The sequence below is a fragment of the Thunnus thynnus genome, chromosome 8 (genome assembly GCF_963924715.1).
Source record: "Thunnus thynnus chromosome 8, fThuThy2.1, whole genome shotgun sequence".
Taxonomy (NCBI): Eukaryota; Metazoa; Chordata; class Actinopteri; order Scombriformes; family Scombridae; genus Thunnus; species Thunnus thynnus.
Window position 1 is genome coordinate 3,861,490 of NC_089524.1, and position 16,719 is coordinate 3,878,208.

At 36.9% G+C, this 16,719-nt stretch overlaps 1 protein-coding gene across 1 annotated transcript in view; it reads right to left on the reverse strand.

Annotated features, from left to right (window-relative positions):
• Window positions 1-1,847: 1,847 nt before the first annotated feature.
• The window catches only part of LOC137187341 (complement factor H-like), a 47,006-nt gene continuing 32,134 nt past the window's right edge, over window positions 1,848-16,719 (reverse strand). Inside the window, exons 18-19 of the mRNA XM_067596167.1 lie at window positions 2,849-3,028; window positions 1,848-2,185 (exon numbers count right to left, since the gene is read on the reverse strand). Of these exons, the coding sequence (XP_067452268.1) occupies window positions 1,983-2,185; window positions 2,849-3,028 (383 nt within the window). The 3' untranslated portion in view covers window positions 1,848-1,982. The remainder of the gene's footprint in view (window positions 2,186-2,848; window positions 3,029-16,719) is intronic.

The following is a 16,719-nucleotide window of genomic DNA, read 5'->3' on the forward strand; positions in this document are numbered from 1 at the left end:
GCTGGTGTAAAGCAGGCTATTTGTTAGCCAGAGCAACTTTTCATGTTTAAATGGTGGGATGCATATATAATATACATTAATTCACAAAAATGATCATGGATATTAGCTCATAAAGTCGCTCATAATAGCAATACAAAGAAATAGAAGGGTAGAGGCAACAGAGAAAACAGAAGAAAAAAAAATGGGGTCATTAAGAGGATAAATCAATCTGATGTCACAGACCAGGTGAACTGGCTTGTGCCCAAATTGCAATACATTTACACTAGTTAAGGTTAATGACATACTGTATGTGTACATAAATGTGGGTACTTTATAATCCAACATATATAGAAATGTAACATAAAGAACAGATTATTCTTCTCTTAACATTTAACACATTCCACCTGCAAAAACAATTAAGATGTTGTATTGGGGGCCATTTAGTGTTGCAAAAAAATCCATTATTTTGTATAGTCCACAATTGACAATTATTAAAGTCTTATGGAAACATCGGAACATAGATTTATCGATGCACATATAATTTTGAGACAATAATTTACCATCTACACACATATGCACTAATTCCTCTGTAATAAGGCAGTACTACACGTCAAAACATGCAGTTTACATGAGTCTTGAACGTCTCTTCCCTTGCATACAGTGTCCTCTTGGATAAATCGTAACACTTCAGTATTTTATAGAAGTCGGTCTTACTGTTCTGTGACTGTGATAAAGAAATCCCCACATTCCTCCACAGCTGAAGAAAGAAGAGTTAAAGACAGTTGCATGTTTCTTTGATAAATGCTGTTATCTGAGCAGAATTGGTATGCGTTTGTCCCCAGCGCATGTGCTTCAGGAGCAACATGAACTGCCCAATAGGATTGTACAAAGCATTGCGACACACCAACACACACTGATAATGAATGATCCAGAAGTGCTCAAATACAGCATCTGTGCATCCACATCTAATTCATACAAGGCTGTAAAGGAATGTGTTCTCAGCTAGAAAAATTAAAAGTTTGCTTGTTACTTTGTTAAAAAAAAAAGATTTGTTGTCTGGATTATGTTCACTGGCAATGAGAAAAGGTCATTGCTTTGGTTAAATATTGAAAAATTCAAGGTGTATCATGCTTCAAGTCAATGCTGACTTTTTCAATACTTAAAGGATACAATTTTTTACTGTCAACAAATCCCACGATTGTTGTCTCTATTGTTGTCCAAAAACTATTCAAAATGCATCAATAAGCCACACTGATGCACTGGCAGACATGCTCCTTCATTATAGTCAAAATGAGCACCGTATTTTGAGTCGATCACTCGCACACTGTCCTGCTGTCATAAATCTCACTAGTGCACCAAATCCGAGGCTTAAAAATGTACTCTGGTTTAAGTAATGTAAAAACTACAGTGCACAATATACTTAAAGATTTACATCTTCAGAGAGAACAAATGGTCTTGGGGCTGAGAGCAACACACAGGCTAGGGAGGTTGAAAAGCTTGGTGTTTTAATTAGTTTCAAAACCTGCGCACATAAAAACCAGGTGCTTGCACATGATATGAGTGCACAGTTTCAGATTTGTGAAACCTTTTTTCTATTTGTGAAAACACATTCCACATTTCTCCATTTCATTGGTCATGGCCAAGTAGAGCTCCTCTTTCTCACTTAAAAACAAAGGTAGAAATGTTTTACCTTTTAAAAATACAATCACAAAATATCTTCATAGAGTAAATTTTCTGTCTAGACCACATCTGTCTAAAGGTAGGGATGGAAAAATAAGTGAAATCGCCCTTTTTTCAGTTATCACAAATGTTTACTCGCATAAAACATATACATGTGTCTGATTGTGAAGGCAGAAAAAACAAAGTGAACAAACTGTATATGTTTTATTAAAATTGAAAACTGAAGTATAGACAGTGGACCAGTGCACAACTTGTCTAAAACTTAATTCTGATTATCTTTTACATGTTTGTCCAGACAGCTCATGTTTAACACTTCCAGCTGACTAAAACTCTTCATGGCAAGTTGGCAGGTCCATCACACCATCATTACACTTCTGACGCATTCCCACTATGCCGTCATGTGTTGTTCCTCTGACACACTGGAACCCTATTACATCATCATGGGCTGAATACACTTTATCTCCACGTATATGTCTGAATTCAAGATTATGTGTTTCCAGGAGTTCTCTATCCACAGTGCAGGGTTCTGTAAAAGATAACAGATAAATAACATTCAAGTGATGACTGAATGTACAGCATACTCCATATATGATTATTGTCAGTGTTGGGTAAAATATATATTTAGTGTGTAATCAGTATCATATAAAATTACAATACTCTGTACATAGAGCACACATTGCATGCCAGAAAACCATGAAACAGATAGGAAGGTTATATTGCCTTATTTTATACCTTTTTAGATTGATTAAGATACTGCACTACTTTAAATGATCTACAATGGAAAGTATCTATCTCAGCAGCTAGCTTTCATGGCTATATCTTTTTTTGTTTCAGCTGTCTATTGGTCTATCTCTGTAACAATTTAACATGTTGACTTACAGGAATAATACATTTCTTCATGTAGTTACTGTATTTTGGCTTTGTACGGCAGAGTACTTTCTCAGGACATTTGAAATTTAAGAGTGGTTCTGACCTATCAAAAACACTCATTTAATCTTTTGTATTATCTGAATGAATTTGGAGTTTAAATATGATGCACAAATTAAGCAAAATAAAACATGTAATGAAAACAAACTTTATCAGCATATTTTGGCACAGGAACTTATACATTTCAGTAGTTTCAATTAATGTTTTTATCTATGTAAAATAATTACGCAAAATGCAAGATTAAAATATGAATATGACTTACTGAGGCATTTCATCTCTCCAGTCCATTCACCATTGTTGCAGGTTTGGTAAGGCTCGCCCTCCATGACATAGTATCGCTGACATATGTATTCAACTCTTTCATTATGCTCATATCGAGGTTTAACACTGGTCGTAGTGTCTCCATTTTCAAGGACAGGTGGTCTTTCACAGCCTGCAGGAACTAAAAGAATGTGGGTGATAACAGAGAAAGTAGAAGTTTAGACATTATTGAGGTGAAAATATGACATTTTTCTAGAATGACAGATGTTTGACTGTGATTTGCAGTTACACAATATTTTTCAGTCACATGTTTTGTGGCCTTAAAAGTGAATGTAAATGGAAACAACTAAAAAAATAAATACAAATAAGTCATTTTCAGAAAAGCTCTTGTAAGTCTTTCTTATAGAAGCCTGTATATCTATATGTTTCCATTGTGACTTTTAATGACTATATGTACAGTCAGTATTAACATGTGCTGTTTATCTGGGCATGTTATTGTGATAACAAGATATGATTTAGTCTTTGTATTTACATCTGGTATTAATAAGCACTCTCTTTATCTTGACACTGTGATCAGATCACAGATCAAGAACAAGCTAAAGGAAAAGGAGAAGTAAACCAACTGGCACATCAGCTGTTTGCTCCTGTTTTATGGAAATAGTTGAGAAAGATGAGAAAAAAAAGCTCTGACAAGGGAAATTTAGCAGTGTTGTTTTTAAATGTATTATTTTACCACTTGCTTTTCAATCACAATCTAAATGTTAAAGAGTTTTTTTCTCAAGGTATTATTGCTCGGACAGCAGAAATATTCTTATCATATGACTTAATGTGATTAGCTAAATACATCAATTTCAGGCTAAATGCTCTTGATGTTGTATTGAAAGCTCAGCTGGGAATAAATACAGATTTTTTTGTAACATATTTGCAAATGTAACACGTTTCTTATTGCCAGAAAGTTACTTGTATCCTTGTCTACACAGGTCAAATCAAAAGTATAAATTGAACCCATCCACATTTTTAAAAGTTTTAAAAGGGGAGAGCCACTGAATGCAAAACTGGAAAACTTCCAAAATTCCATTTTTCTTCCATACATTCATAATAGCATTCGGCATCTTGATAAGTCAACATGCTACCCAACTGGAATTGTGTTAAAGGTTTTGTGCAATGCTTTTGAAAGTACGTACATGTACAATTAATGTCCACCTTATCCCAATGCCCATTTGTGCATGTAATCATGCCTTCTCCCTCCATTGTATACTTCTGGCGGCACAGATAAGTTACTGTAGAGCCAGACAAGTATTCCTTCTGATATGCACCACTAACAACTGCATTCTTTACTCTAGGTGGGGCCTCACAGGGCTTGGAGATAGCTGCAAGAGATGAAACATGAGAAGTATTAACATACATCTTATATACGTTTTTATAAACAATAATATCTGATAAAATAAGACTGAAGATGACTCACGTGCACAGATCTTTTTGAATGGTATTTCTCCAGATTGCCATTTCCCGTTTTGACAGGTTAGTTCACTAATCAGAGCAAGATATCCTTCCTTACAAACAATCTGGAAGGTATCTTGATTCGTACCAGTTCCAAAGTTCACTCTCCCATTAGTAATATTAGGCACTTCCCCACAACTGTTTTCATCTAGAGTGGATATGATTATAAACATTAGATCCATATATTGTAGCTAACAAACATGCAGTAAGTAAACCAAATTTCTGTTTTGAAATGAGTTCAAGTCTGGAACAAACCAGGTAACATCACAAAAAGCATGATATGTTCACTTTAAGCATACAGTGACCAGGCAGCGAATCAATGATACATTGTTTTACTGATTTCTTTTTGTTTGTTTTTTGTGTTTATGTAGTATTTCTTAAGCAAGGAAAAATTTACTGATTAAAACCTCAAAACCTCATTTCATTTTCTAATTAAAACATCAACAAGCTGCTGTGGTAACTTTGCTTCATGCAGGTTATATCTAGACTAGTAAAGCATTCAAAATTCATTACCGATGCATCGTTGGATTGCAGACCACTTGTGCTTGTTACATTTGGCTTCACCCCACCAGCCTTTAGTGACAAGCTTATAACCTACATCACAGGCATAGTGCAGTGTTCCACTTATTACAATTCCAAATCCATTTGGAATTTCAGCTTTGGGACATGTTATGGTATCTGTAAAAAACAAAGAAAAAGTTACAGTTCTTTATTACCATGAACATGAACAGTAAGTCAGTCCCTCATACATGCATACAGTACACTGCAGCTGTAAATATTCACTAGAGAACCAAGTGGCTGAAAATAGTCCCCAATAAATGAACGATTACTATTACTATTTGAGTAACCTTTGCTGAAAACTACAGTGCCTGGCTGTGTTAGGAAAATTACTGAGCCCCCTTTTTTAAAAATTAAAATATATATTTTAAACATGTTGTTTACATGTTATTTCTGCTGAAGATTTACATTTTCAACAGAAACAAAAGGATCTGGGGTTGAGTGGCTTTGGGAAATCAGTCAATACTGAGAGATGAACTAATGCACTATTAAAAATAAGGAAAGTGTAACTTTAAGTACAGTATACTCCTCGAGTAAATGTACTTTCTACCACCGATCACACCCACAAAGCGGAAACAATATTGAGTTTCAAGGTAGGAAAATGGTTGTGAATGGCCCGAAACTGCTTGACTGCAGTATATTTGGAAATATTATTAGGTTAAGGATTTAAAACATTTATTATATTTCTTAAAGATCTCCTCTAGATGTAGTTTTAGAGGTATGAAAAATGCTCTACTTTGAATATTATATCATATAATATTGTGTCTGATATGGATTTTTTTCAAAGAAGTTCAATTATCCTGTTAAAATCCTTAAAAAGACGTCTACTTCCTCTCCCTCGTTCAAAGTTCCAGAAATTATGAATATTATATATAATTCAAAAGTTGAACTGCTGGATACAAGATGTCTTCGACTTTGCTAAAAAGTCCATTCTTGGTATTTGTGCGCTGAAGGTGCAAGTTGGATACTAGACCAGGATTCTGTCCAAACTAGCTGTGTGTCACAATAACAAAACACAACAACAAATAACAAAACACAACAACAAATGAAAAAAACAACAACAAATAACAAAACACAACAACAAATTGCAAATCAAATTAACAAAAGAGAAAACACGACAACACATCGGTAATTGTTGTCATTTGCTGTTGTGTTTTGTGATTTGCTGTTGTGTTTTGTTATTTGTTGTTGCTTTTTGTTATTTGTTGTTGTCCTCTGTGATTTGTTGTTGTGTTTTGTTATTTGTTGTTGTGTTTTGTTATTTGTTGTTGTGTTTTGTGATTTGCTGTTGTGTTTTGTTATTTGTTGTTGTTTTTTGTTATTTGCTGTTGTGTTTTGTTATTTGTTGTTGTGCTTTGTGATTTGCTGTTGTGTTTTGTTATTTGTTGTTGTGTTTTGTGATTTGCTGTTGTGTTTTGTTATTTGTTGTTGTTTTTTGTTATTTGTTGTTGTGTTTTGTTATTTGTTGTTGTGTTTTGTGATTTGCTGTTGTGTTTTGTTATTTGTTGTTGTGTTTTGTGATTTGCTGTTGTGTTTTGTTATTTGTTGTTGTTTTTTGTTATTTGCTGTTGTGTTTTGTTATTTGTTGCTGTGCTTTGTGATTTGCTGTTGTGTTTTGTTATTTGTTGTTGTGTTTTGTTGTTTGCTGTTGTGTTTTGTTATTTGTTGTTGTGTTTTGTGATTTGTTGTTTTTTTTTTGTTATTCGTTGTTGTGTTTTGTGATTTGTTGTTGTTTTTGTTATTTGTTGTTGTCCATTGTGATTTGCTGTTGCTTTTTGTTACTTGTTGATGTGTTTTTTTATTTGTTGTTGTGCTTTCTGATTTCCTGTTGTGTTTTGTTATTTCTTGTTTTTTGTTATTTGTTGTTGTGCTTTGTGATTTGCTGTTGTGTTTTGTTATTTGTTGTTTTTTGTTATTTGTTGTTGTGCTTTGTGATTTGCTGTTGTGTTTTGTTATTTGTTGTTTTTTGTTATTTGTTATTGTGCTTTGTGATTTGCTGTTGTGTTTTGTTATTTGTTGTTGTGTTTTGTTATTTGCTGTTGTGTTTTTTGTGCATTGTTGTTGTTTTTTGTTATTTGTTGTTGTGTTTTGTGAGTTGTTGTGTTTTCCTATTTGTCACTTCAGGGCCACCATACTTTTTGGCACATACATCATTCTGCACAGTGAAGCTCAATCATCCAACTGAAGCATGAAGAAGAAAAACATATTTTGAATGGAGGGGACTTAACATGGGAAAGTTATTCCAACGTTGTCTTCCAAGCACGTGGTGAATGAATATAGATTCAAAATAACAAGGACAGGATTATCACTCCATCCATTTTGCCTTCTCCTTAGAAAAGCAAGTTTTGACATTTGAAATTTATGCCAAATTAAAAAATGAGGAAATACAGCTGCTGTTAATTTAGGGTGTAAAAGCTGTAATTACACTTATTGCACCTCAAAGCTACAAAACAATGCATTTTAAAGTCTGTGTAAAGGAAAATCTGAGACCTCTTTTAAACACATTTTACACGTTAGAAAATAATTGCTGAAAACATGTCAAAAGACTGTGAACTATGTAGTACTGAGTTGTGGAGTTGTTAAACTGTTTTTCACCATTTCTGTGCTCAGGATTTTTTGGACGGGCCTGAAATGGTGGCTCGATGATGTAGACGGGTTACTAGCATGACCCTTCCCTCACTATATAAACACTAGAGCACACATACTCATAGTTACTATTTTTACATCAGGTAGTTTTACAAACTTTAATCAGAGACAACTGGGATTCACTTCTAATAATCTGCTGTTACTGATAAATGGGACCATTTCTGGTCAACATTAGTGCTCAAGGAGTTAGTCTAAACCAGCTGAAGCATCCATTGATGGGTGGAGCCGCCAGCGGCTTCGGCTTCAGCACCGGCTGTTTGGCTTGGAAGACGGGTAGAGTCAATGGATGTGGTGCCAGCAGCGGCAGACACTGGCCGCTGCCCGTGGCTTCGGCTTTAGTACCAACTGTGTGGGCAGCACTTCACCGAAAAACAAGACGTGAGATGCAATTGCTCCTTTATCTTATTTTTAGTAACGTTAATTGTAGCAAACTACATAGAAAAAAACTAAAATTTAACATAATAATGATTGTGATGGATCACTTGTTAATTAGTCATTTAAGTTAAATTTTTACTGAAACAAGTCCACATTTACCTACAAAATAGGTGCCGATTTAACCAGTGGCTCCTAATGTTACTTTATTGTTAAAATATCATCCACGTTGCTTGCCTTACACCTACTAACAAGGCCTATTTTAAATTGTGTATTGTTATACAGGAGTTTGGTATGAGTGTTGTTCACTCAGAGGCTGTTCAGTTGGACTGTGCTTTTAGCGCCTTCAGCGGACACGCCCCCAGCATTTCAGAGCATAGAATACTGCTTATTTTTCCACAATTTTGAAACCTAATTTTATACACTTGCCGGTTTTCTACAGTTAATTACACATTTTTCTGTTGTGTGACAAACTCAGAACACATATATATTATTTTCCTGCCACTTACAATTACAAGATGGCACTGCATATTGGTTATATATACATGAGTCTCGAAACTGTGTGTAAACCTAGATACTGTGTCAGATGGACGTAGAGAGGATTATTGTTTAATTCATAATTGTTCTGTTATATCCATGAGCTAATCAAAGTACCAGCAAAAGAGTACCATGTTTCATGGCTTTGAGCTTTGACAGAGATTGTTTTTCACATTACAAGCAGCAGATTGAACATATATTTTTTGTGCTGTCTTTAGACTGCAGGAGGGATTTCATCAACTGAGGGGCAAAGCTTCCATACAGCCTGAAATCAGTTGTCAATGACAGATGATTAGCAGTAGTTTGGAGTTTCACTCTTTTTGTGCTTACTTTTATCTATCAGACAGGAGCTTCCCTGTTTTCCAGCTTAATGATTTAAAAGTCACTGGAGTTGTTTTCTATGTTTGGCATTGACTGCAAGTTAATAAGTTTGACAAGTTCAGCCAAGATGGTAAATACATGCATGTAAAAACAGTAATAAATTGATAGAAAAATAGTTTGAAAACACTTTGTCATTTAAACTGTATTGTGTTCTGTACTTCCTCACCTTCACAAGTGGATTGCCCCTCCCAACCATTTGCTGTACAGGTAAGAGTAAAACGTGATTGACCACCCTTGCAGACATAACGGGCCTCTTCATCTTCTGTGTATTCCTGCTTGTAATTGTTGCTAATGTCTGCATTCGGGAAATCCATTCTGTCACATTTTATGTCTGAAAAAAGAAAAGAAAAGAAACACAAAAACAAGATGCAATTATTCAGTGCTGCACATACTGAGTGTTGTTAATGATAGCAGTGTGCTTCTATATGACATAAAATCTCACTGAGATTAAAAGAGATATAATCTCAGTGGGACTTTTACTTGGTTAAATAAAGGATATACTGTATGTAATGAGGCTACATTTACTTCACAGCTGTTTGTACACATATAAATGTGACATATATAAATGCAGAAATAACTGTTGGTGAATTGGACTGTATGAACTTATAAGAAAAGACCACAGAGCGATAGTGATCTGCCGACTACTTTATGGTTGTTTTTCAGCTTTAGTATGTACGGTACATTGAAATAAATTTCTAAACAAGTTGAATTTAATTTCTCTCATTCACTCCTTTGCTCTATTGTTCATCTCTTTATCTCACTCTTTTTATTGTAGTTGAAAAGTCTAGTACACTACTACTGTGTTTCAACATAAACAAAAATAACAAGATTTTTTTATCTTTAGTCATGATATCCATACTGCTGGCTCCCTGTGTTCGGCTGTATTAACAACTGCTTTTAAAGGATAAGGCTGGCGATTTTCTAATCTCATATGCAGAACCAAACCAACAATGAACTCATCCTAGTATTGTGTATGTAACCAAAGCCTGACATACTGCAGAAACACAAACAGGAATTCACAAAAAGTGAGTTTTAATTCCTGATTTAGTTCCTGAGTTTAGCGGCTCTTGGTTTCTAGGACAAATTAGTGGAAAAGGGTCATTAGAGTAAAAAAGATCAATCCTTACTGGACCAAAATCCTCAGAGTGATGCAGATTTTGTCCTAATTTTAGACTTAGGGGTAAAAACATTGTATAAAATTAGTTGATAAACTAGAAAATTACACCTATTTACTCCATTTTCTCCTCCTGATGTTTCAAAGCTCCTTCCCCACTTGCATAAATATTCACAATACCTTGACAAGGTGGATCTGGACTCCACCCATCTCTGGTGCATGTGAGCTTATCAGCGCCATCTGTTTTCTTGTACCCTGACCTACACCAATAGCTTGCAGTGTCATCCAATGTTATTCTCTGCCACCGAACGACATTCCAGTAATACACATCTTGGGGTTTTCGATTGGGGCATGTAACCTCTAGAATAAGAGAAAAAAATGTGTGTATCAATTGATCAGGATCAGATTAACCATCATCATCATCATCATGGGTTTATAAATACAGAGAGGAATCATTATCTGTCTCTGGCACTAAAGTTTATGTAGTTTTTTACCCTGGCATATCGGTCTGATGTCCCACTGTCCGTTGTCTTGGCAAGTAGACACTGCTGAGGGGTCCTGACGGGTAGTAATCCCATACTTCTCTCCACATATGACTCTTACTGTGGCACCAGGTGGAAAAAAACTTCTGTAAGCAGGGTCATACGTGGTTCCTTTGAGTGCCGGCAGCGTCAGTTCACATCTTACTGCTGCATTTGTTGAGAAATGAAGCATATTACCTGTTAGTTTGTTGTAACAAGACAGACTACAACACCATGACATCCATCCATCCAGCATCAATTTTTACTAGTCAGTGTGATAAAACCAATAAACTGAATTACTTGATTTATACTTACGTTCACATGCAGGTGTGGGGCTCCAGTTTGCTGTGTTTCCTAGTTTTATGCATTTTGAAATTCTTTCTTCACTGGGTTTATATTTAGGATTGCATGCAAAATCCAAGATGTCATCTTCTTTGTACATTTGGATTTCTCCAATCACATAACCATTTTCAATCTCAGGTTTATCACATGTAATCTCTGTTGAAGATTGAAGACACAAATACACGCACACACACACACACACACACGAATATAACAACAACATTTGTCCATGAGAAGGCAGATGAGCTATAACTACTGATTAATCTGATTTGAGAGGAAAAATATGGGCCTATTTTAAAACTTTTTTTGGAAAACAATCTCATAATCTGTCTCTGAAACTAAAGTTGATGTATTTTTAAACTTTGGCATATTGGTCTGGTGGTCCATTGGTTGTCTGTTGTCTTGGGAAGCGGAGACTGCTGAAGTGTACTGCAGGTTAGAAATCCAGTCCTTCACTCCAACATATGACTCTTAAAGGAAGGGTTCACAAGTTTTCAAGTCGGTCTTAAAACAATATTCAGGAGCCCAAATGAACATTGAAACAGGTTTTGCTGTAATCAGTCTTCCTGTTCATACTGGTCATTGGAAGATTCCTTCAAAATTCAAGAGAAAATTAAACTTTTTGCTCCACAGCAGTTTAAATTGTTGCTGGGATTTTCTACAAGCAGGTGTCTGAATAAGACCTATCACTCCCCCAGTGTTAATGTGGATACATGACATTTGATTACAGAAAAGGCTTGAAAAAGTTTACATCTGATTTTTTTCTTTTTTTTTTTTTTGTCAGATTTTGTCACTTTGAGGTTTTAAGAAAAGGAGTTAAGGTCCTAATATTTGATAAAATGACAAATTAAGTTGAATATGTTGCCAGATCAGCAAGTTGTTTTTTTAACTGCAGTACAACTACAGAGAAAATGGACCAGAAATCTTACGTTCTTACCATTCTGTTGTAAAGATTTATCCATGTTCAGCCACAGGATAAAGAGCCAAAGAAGGTGAAAGAATCTCATTGTGAGGGTCAGGAATTGCTGTATTTAGGAATTATTCTCTGACTAGAGTATCTGTGGCTGAGTTAATGTTTGTCCCCTCAGACTTATACAGATCAAAGTCTTTCCGGACAGTGAAATGCACAAATACACATTGAAAACAGTCTCTGTAACATGGGCACCTCTCCCAAAACTCTCCCTCACCACATACACACACAAGTGTGTGTTGTTTGAATTGCATTATGAAATAATGGAATGGTACAACTCATATTTCATAAGACAGACTACTCATATAAAACTATGCAGTATTTAGGTCACAGTTTAACAAAGTGAGTGAGATAAAGCCAAATAAACAGTATTTTGCAATATTGGTTGAACTATTTAATTAATTTCAGCATTTAAATATGGATTTTCCTGCAGGTCATGAGGGACAAAAACAACTACAACAAAAAACCAACATAACACAGTCTGATCTATTTAGCTTTATTCTTTACAAGGAAATATGTTGACATTTACTCTTGTAATACGGTACATAGGAAGAGGCACCAAACAGACGAGAAAGAACATGTATGTTTCATTAAAATTGCCACAGAAAACAGGAGAAGAGTAAGAACATAACTGCACTACATAACTCGTCTAAGTCTTTGCTCTGATTCAAAGACGTGATGGCTATAGGCAAGAGAATAACACCGCCATTAAAAATGGAATTTAAACAGGACATGTCATGCACATTTACGGGTCTATATTTATATTCTGGAGCTCTACTGGAATATCTGCATGATTTACAGTTTTAAAAAACAAATTTATCATAAACTGGTCCTTTATGACCAGAAACAGGCTGTTCTGATTGGCCAGCTGCCTCTCAGCAGACATCCAGCGGTTCTGAAGGCAACGTAAACAAACAGCAGTATCAGGATCTCACTTCTTTCTCTCCTCGTTTTTCAATTGAAATGGAAACTTCTCAAATACATCTGTACATTTTTGAGCCAGAAATTTGCAAGGGGATAATGTGAACAACCGGAGGAACAACAGCAACAAAGTCCCCACTTTTCACTTAGATTGTCTTTCCATGCCACATAGTGTCAGTGTTGCTAGCATTGCAACTGTTTTTACAGTTACAAGCCACACAAAAGTTCAGCTGGTCCACACCAAGTGCCATTGCAACCCTGTCCCCTATCAATGACGTCTACATACTACGAAATTGTTTTCCCAATTAAAATTGCACTGATTGAGATTAAGATTGCAAATGTAATTGTTGCCTGGATAAAGTTCACAGGCAACTTCTTTTTCAAATGAATGAAGCGCTACATTTATGTGCTACTGCAGTGAAGTTGTAGGGAGGCGGTCAGGGTGGATAGCAGACGTATACCTGAGACCAAGGTTTGCATCCTGATTCCCGTGTGTGGTTAGGTTTAGGAAACAAAAGCACTTTGTTTAAGGTTTAGTGAAAGACTGAGGTTCCTGTTAAATGTTAACATGTTTATGTCATGTAATGTGCTTCAATACCATGATCTTTCCCTAACCTTTAAGGAGACATTATGCTTTTTCTGGTTTTCTATTATTTATACACTGTTATGTTGTTGGATATCTATGTTAAACACGGTCTAAGTTCCAAAATTTGAGGTTAACATGTGGAAATGCTCCCTACAAGTCAAAAGCCAGGGCTTCAACGTGCTCTGAACGCTTCGTCTGGGATGTTTTTTTCTACCTTTACATCAGCTCGTCGCACAGAATGGATGGCTATTAATGTTTCATTAATAGCCATCCATTCTGTAGCCTTTGTTGCTCAGGTTTTTCCATGTCTTGTTTGCATTGGCCACTCTCATATTCCGGATCGGATTTTGGCTCGAACATGTACAGATGTATTTGATAACATTTTGAGTAAAGAACGAGAAAAAGTAGTGCACAAACTTTTGCAGAGGATACATCTGTGGTTCCTCGCTCTAACCTCCCCCATGAGCCTCCTCGCTCCTCTCTCGTCTCTCCTCTGAGGTGCATTTAAGGGATTAGAACATCCTCAATGATGGTGGAGGGAAAACAATTTCTGGGTCACAGCCAGAGGACAGAGGGGGTGAGGACGGGAGGAAGCATACATCAGAAAAATGGAAAGCACCCTATATATTTTTTCTTCCCTCCTGTTTTTTTCTCTCTCTCTCTCCCCTAGCGTGTTTTCTCTTCAGGTGCCATCAGCTAATTGCTTCCCACATGCGCCTGTCAATCATACAACTCATTGGTTCCTTCAGATTTTGAATCAGCCAATCATCATCCAGAGCCCTCCACAATAGAGCAGAACTCGAGAGTGAGGGCCTTTCATATCTCTGCTCTTCACTGTCTGTATGAGCTGTTGGTACGCTGTCAGATAAACTTACTAAAGAAAATTTGTGGGATGTAAAACAGAGGCTGAACTGAGTGGCTGCATTAAAAGTTAATTAAGAGGTTTTTTTTTTTTTTGAACTGCACAACATGCAAAGAAATACCAGCAGAGACCCAGAATATAAACATAGACATGGAAATGTGCGTAATGGGGCTCCTTTAACTTTTATCTGGTAATTATGTGATGCAATTCTCAGGTTGATCAGTGAAGTTTATGAACTGCACAGCAGACTGCTTTCTCTGCTTACAGTGAGGAAGCAGCAGCTGTCTCATGAATGGGTCGAACATGTGTCATATGGTGTCCGCTGTCTGAAAGTTGTAAGACAATAAGCATAAATATTTTTGAATGGGGAGGGGGACTTTAACTTTAACACTCAAACAGAGATTTAATTACAAAGCATGAGTGACTAATAAATGCCAAGTAAAAGACAGTCTATCTACCGTAAGCGCTTAAAGCACGGCAAGCAAGGGGAAATATATACACTAGCCTATATTATGATCAATGACAGGAAGCAGAAAACAGACTGAGTGATGCAATATATTATATATTATATTATATTATATTATATTATAATGTTTCATTACAACAGAACTGTGAAAACAGAAAAATGATGTACATACGGGTCTAACTATTTACTCTTGTTAATCATTTACATGTTTATCCAGCCATCTCATGGCTGTCAGTTCTAGTTAACTGAGCCCTTTAATGGCGAGCAGGCAGGAGAACCACACCATCAATACACCTCTGATGAATGCTCAATGTGTCGATGTGTCTTCTTCCTCTGGTACACCTGAACTCGATTTCATCATGATGAGCTATATTCAGCTTATCAGCTTTATATGTAAATTTGAATGCAATATTATGTTTGTTCAGGACATCTTCACCCACAATTACGGGTTCTGTAAAAGATAATGCCACGGACCATCACACCCCGACGGCCCCGGTGTTTCCTCCGCAGGCTTCACTTCACTCAGTTGCCCGACAGACCCGCTGCTTCTTCCCACTTTCACCTGAATAACAAACCGGGGCTCAGTGCTCCGGTTGGATCCAAATGGAGAGGCGGAGCTAACGTGAGCTGGGAGGCTAACTGGCTGTACTTCTTTCCAGTCATGCTGCGGCTAATGCTCTGCTAGCCTCCCAGCTAGCCCCGGCTCTCCATGTGGATCCAACCGGAGCACCGAGCCCCAGTTTGTTATTCCGGTTAAAGTTTGCGGAGGAAACACCGGTTAGCCCCAGTTTCACTACAGGCAGATTCACTGGCTACAGTGGGCAAGGAAATAAAACCATTGAATCAATAAGTACAAACACTGTTGATTTCTTCCTGTGGAGCTGACATGCACACTATTTTAGTTAAGTAAATTTCAGCTGTCAGTTAGCCCGGTGAAGGCAGGTTAGCCAGCCGCCTGTCGGAGGCATTTAAGGAGGAAGGAAAGCACACCGCTGTAAAGGAAAGGGGTGTGCTAGATTTACAAAACGAGAGCATCATTACGAAATGACAATAGTAAACAATAATCGTTTTATCTTGATTATCTTGTTTTCATAATCGTTGGAGGCCAAAATTGTAATCGAAAATAAAATTTGATTAATTGCACAGCCCTGTTTCATACTCTCAGTTGCAAGCACTTCACTACATATCACACACTGTCCCCTTTTATCCTCAATGTACTAAAATCAACATTTTAAATACTCCAAGTCATATCTTCGCTTCGCCATCTTGCCTCCGAACATCAACACAAACTTAAAGTGAACGTCAATCAAATGATGGTTACCATGGTTACGGCGCGAGACTGCTGCACGTCTCTGACGCATGCCTGTTAAAATACTTTAAGACCAATATCAGATGTGCATTAAATATTGTTTATTTATTTTTGATCAGCTGTCCTTGACTTACTTTTGGGTCGTGACCCACCAGTTGAGAATCACTGTTTTATGGGATCTTTCTCTCCTGATGGTTTAATTTTTTTCTGTCCACACTGGTTCCCAAATAGGCCAATACTATATGTTAATGTTAGCATTTTTCCATGTTATTGTTCCAACAGTTCCTTAATCTCATCTGCACGAATTGGTCTTTTGAATCTCATTTTTGGTTCTTATAATTTACTTTTATCACTTCCCTTCTGTGTCTTATCACTGTGGGAGTAAACTGCAGTACTTGTAACAGCTGATAATGAGCTGAACCGGCAGAGACCACCGGCAGGAAGGCCTCCCTGCCGCGACTGCGGATATCTACAAAGTCGCCTCAACAGTGCTCACAGGCGGATTGCTGAATGGAACGACTGGTCCCAAACTGTGGAGCCTATGCTGGGCAACTGGTTGCTTTATGACCAGAGGTTAAGCGCCAGTAACGCCACCATAAGAGAGCTGGAGGAACGTTTGGAGTCCAAGGAGAGGGAACTCACTGAGGTGCTCCAGAAGAGTAGAGATGACATCTCTGAGAGAGATGCACTCATCTCCTCCCTCAGAGAAAATGTCCAAATCAAGAGCATACAGGCCGACATCATTGAGCACTTCTGGAAAGAGGAGTGTGTCAAGGTCACAGCCAGA